The following is a 2103-nucleotide window of genomic DNA, read 5'->3' as shown; positions in this document are numbered from 1 at the left end:
GATGTTCCTCTTTTCTAAATCAGCATACGGTACGTAATCATAAAGCTGAGCCATTGTTAGTTTAAGATCTCTAGAAGTTCGAAGACCCATTGGCGAGGTAGGGATGGCCAAATAAATGCTTATCTGTGGTTCAGGTCAGAAAACAATGGTGCAAAGGTGTTGGCAAGACATATATTCTAGTTTGTGGTGCTATTATTAAGAGCAGTTGGCGTGATTTTTCTACTGGTAGGTCGAGTCTACAGGGTGTGCGAGGTTTAGTGGCGCCTCAAATGTTTAGCGGTGGCCCGAAGAACTGTCGAGATCAATACGATGCAGGGTTGGAAGTAAGGGCGCACAGCTAGTATCCTACAGTCAGCTTGGTTAAGCGGACGTCGCACACAAGTGCTCCGCAGCCCGCCATGCCTGAGCCGCCCTTTGGCAGCGTAGATAGCTGATATCTTGTTGTATTTGTTAGCCAGCCATTGTGAGGCTGGCAAGGTGGCTGGAGCCAAGTGAGTGCCATGGTCGGTGAGTGACGAGGAACAGTGCTGGGCGTGCCCTCTGATTCGTCACCTGACCTCCGCCGCCCGCACAGTTGACCGCCGTGACCCTGCACAAAACCTCCTCCTACACCACCATTATGAAGAGCTCCGGATGGCCCCTGGCGCGACTCGCCCTACACCTCTTGGTGTTGATCACCCGTTCCTACCGCACATTCGCCGAACCACCCACGTGAGTATTCTTATTTTTTTAATATATTCCTGAAAAAACTACCGCCCATACCTTCAGCTAAACACCAAGAGTAGTGATCACAATGGTTTTTCGTCATCCAACTCCGACTTTCATCACAAAAGCAGCCAGTAGCAACAGCACCGAATAGCACTGTCACCTTAGGTTCTCTTGAGAGAGAGGGGGTCCGTGTATAACTCTCTCTCTCTCTCTCTCTCTCTCTCTCTCTCTCTCTCTCTCTCTCTCTCTCTCTCTTTCAACTGCTGTCCCTCCACTTCCTCCACCACTGTCCCCTCCCGTATATTTCTCCTCATAGTGCCCCTTCCCTCATATCCACCATCTCCCAGAAACATTTTCCTATTTGATCCCTTTACCTTTAACTCAATGACGAAGAAAGGGACCTTTATGCCCTCTTGCAATGTGTGTCCTGACATCCTAACCTAAATAAATCAACAAGAGTCTACACAGCAATGATGGTACCCCACCCATTGTCCAAATTCTATCCGCCCGATATTGATAGGCCGCTTGCAAGCATCGATCATTACTTTTAGAGCGTTGAGCACTATTTTCTTAATTTATTGCCCGTGTTGTTATTAATTACTCTCCCTAGGTCTAACATTTTTTTTTTTTTGGTTTAAAGGAATGTCACCTTTTTTACATTCTTTCACATTCACACTTAACTCAAAAAATAACTCTTCGTACGGTTGTTTTAGAATTTTGTATAAGAGAGATCAAGTTTGTAAAAGGTGGATCCTACCCTTTTGCGGATTCTCTTTCCTTCCGATTCCACCTAAAATGAGTTACGACTTTATTATGTTGCAGAGTCAAAACTGAAAGTTTTCTCTTGCATTGTTCCCGGTCTTCACATACCTAATGCCTCTACCTCCCACCTTTTTTTTCCGCCATTCCTTCACACACTGTCGTACAAAACTTTGACTTTTTTCTGTAGTAGTTCGACTACCCTTTTCATAGAAGATGAAGCTCGGAGGTCCCTAATTTGATTAAGAAACTTTCGAAATACATAGTTTACATCGTTTTTGTCTCTTATTAAGATTGGTCTTTAGATAAATCTATTCATGTAGTGCTTTTGTACTGCCTCTCTTCTCAGTCAGTTTCACCTTCTTTTCATTATGTTCCTACTTCATCCTGATATCTCTTGACGGTTCCCTCTCAGTATTGAAATTTCTGCTCACTAAAAAATTTAGTTAGTTAACAAACATGTAACTTGTCATTGACATTAGCCAACAACCATGTCACTTATATTAGTATTTGAATTAATTTTCACTTCTACAAAACTGTGTATTTTGTGGAGCTTGTTTCATTAGAAGCACAAAACAATATTATTTCCCTTTACAAGTGATTTTCCATATAAGAAGGAATGAGTAATGTTCAACG

General features: G+C 42.9%; 1 protein-coding gene across 3 annotated transcripts in view; it reads left to right on the top strand.

Moving 5' to 3' along the window:
* Window positions 1-356: 356 nt before the first annotated feature.
* Rdl (Resistant to dieldrin) overlaps window positions 357-2103 on the top strand; it is a 1076482-nt gene continuing 1074735 nt past the window's right edge. For all 3 annotated transcript variants that reach the window (XM_068376336.1, XM_068376335.1, XM_068376334.1), the window contains exon 1: window positions 357-711. In XM_068376336.1, coding sequence (XP_068232437.1) covers window positions 620-711 — 92 coding nt within the window. In that variant the 5' untranslated portion in view covers window positions 357-619. The remainder of the gene's footprint in view (window positions 712-2103) is intronic.

Source organism: Palaemon carinicauda, chromosome 7 (assembly GCF_036898095.1).
Source record: "Palaemon carinicauda isolate YSFRI2023 chromosome 7, ASM3689809v2, whole genome shotgun sequence".
Lineage (NCBI taxonomy): Eukaryota > Metazoa > Arthropoda > Malacostraca > Decapoda > Palaemonidae > Palaemon > Palaemon carinicauda.
This window is presented reverse-complemented; position numbering and strand designations above follow the sequence as displayed.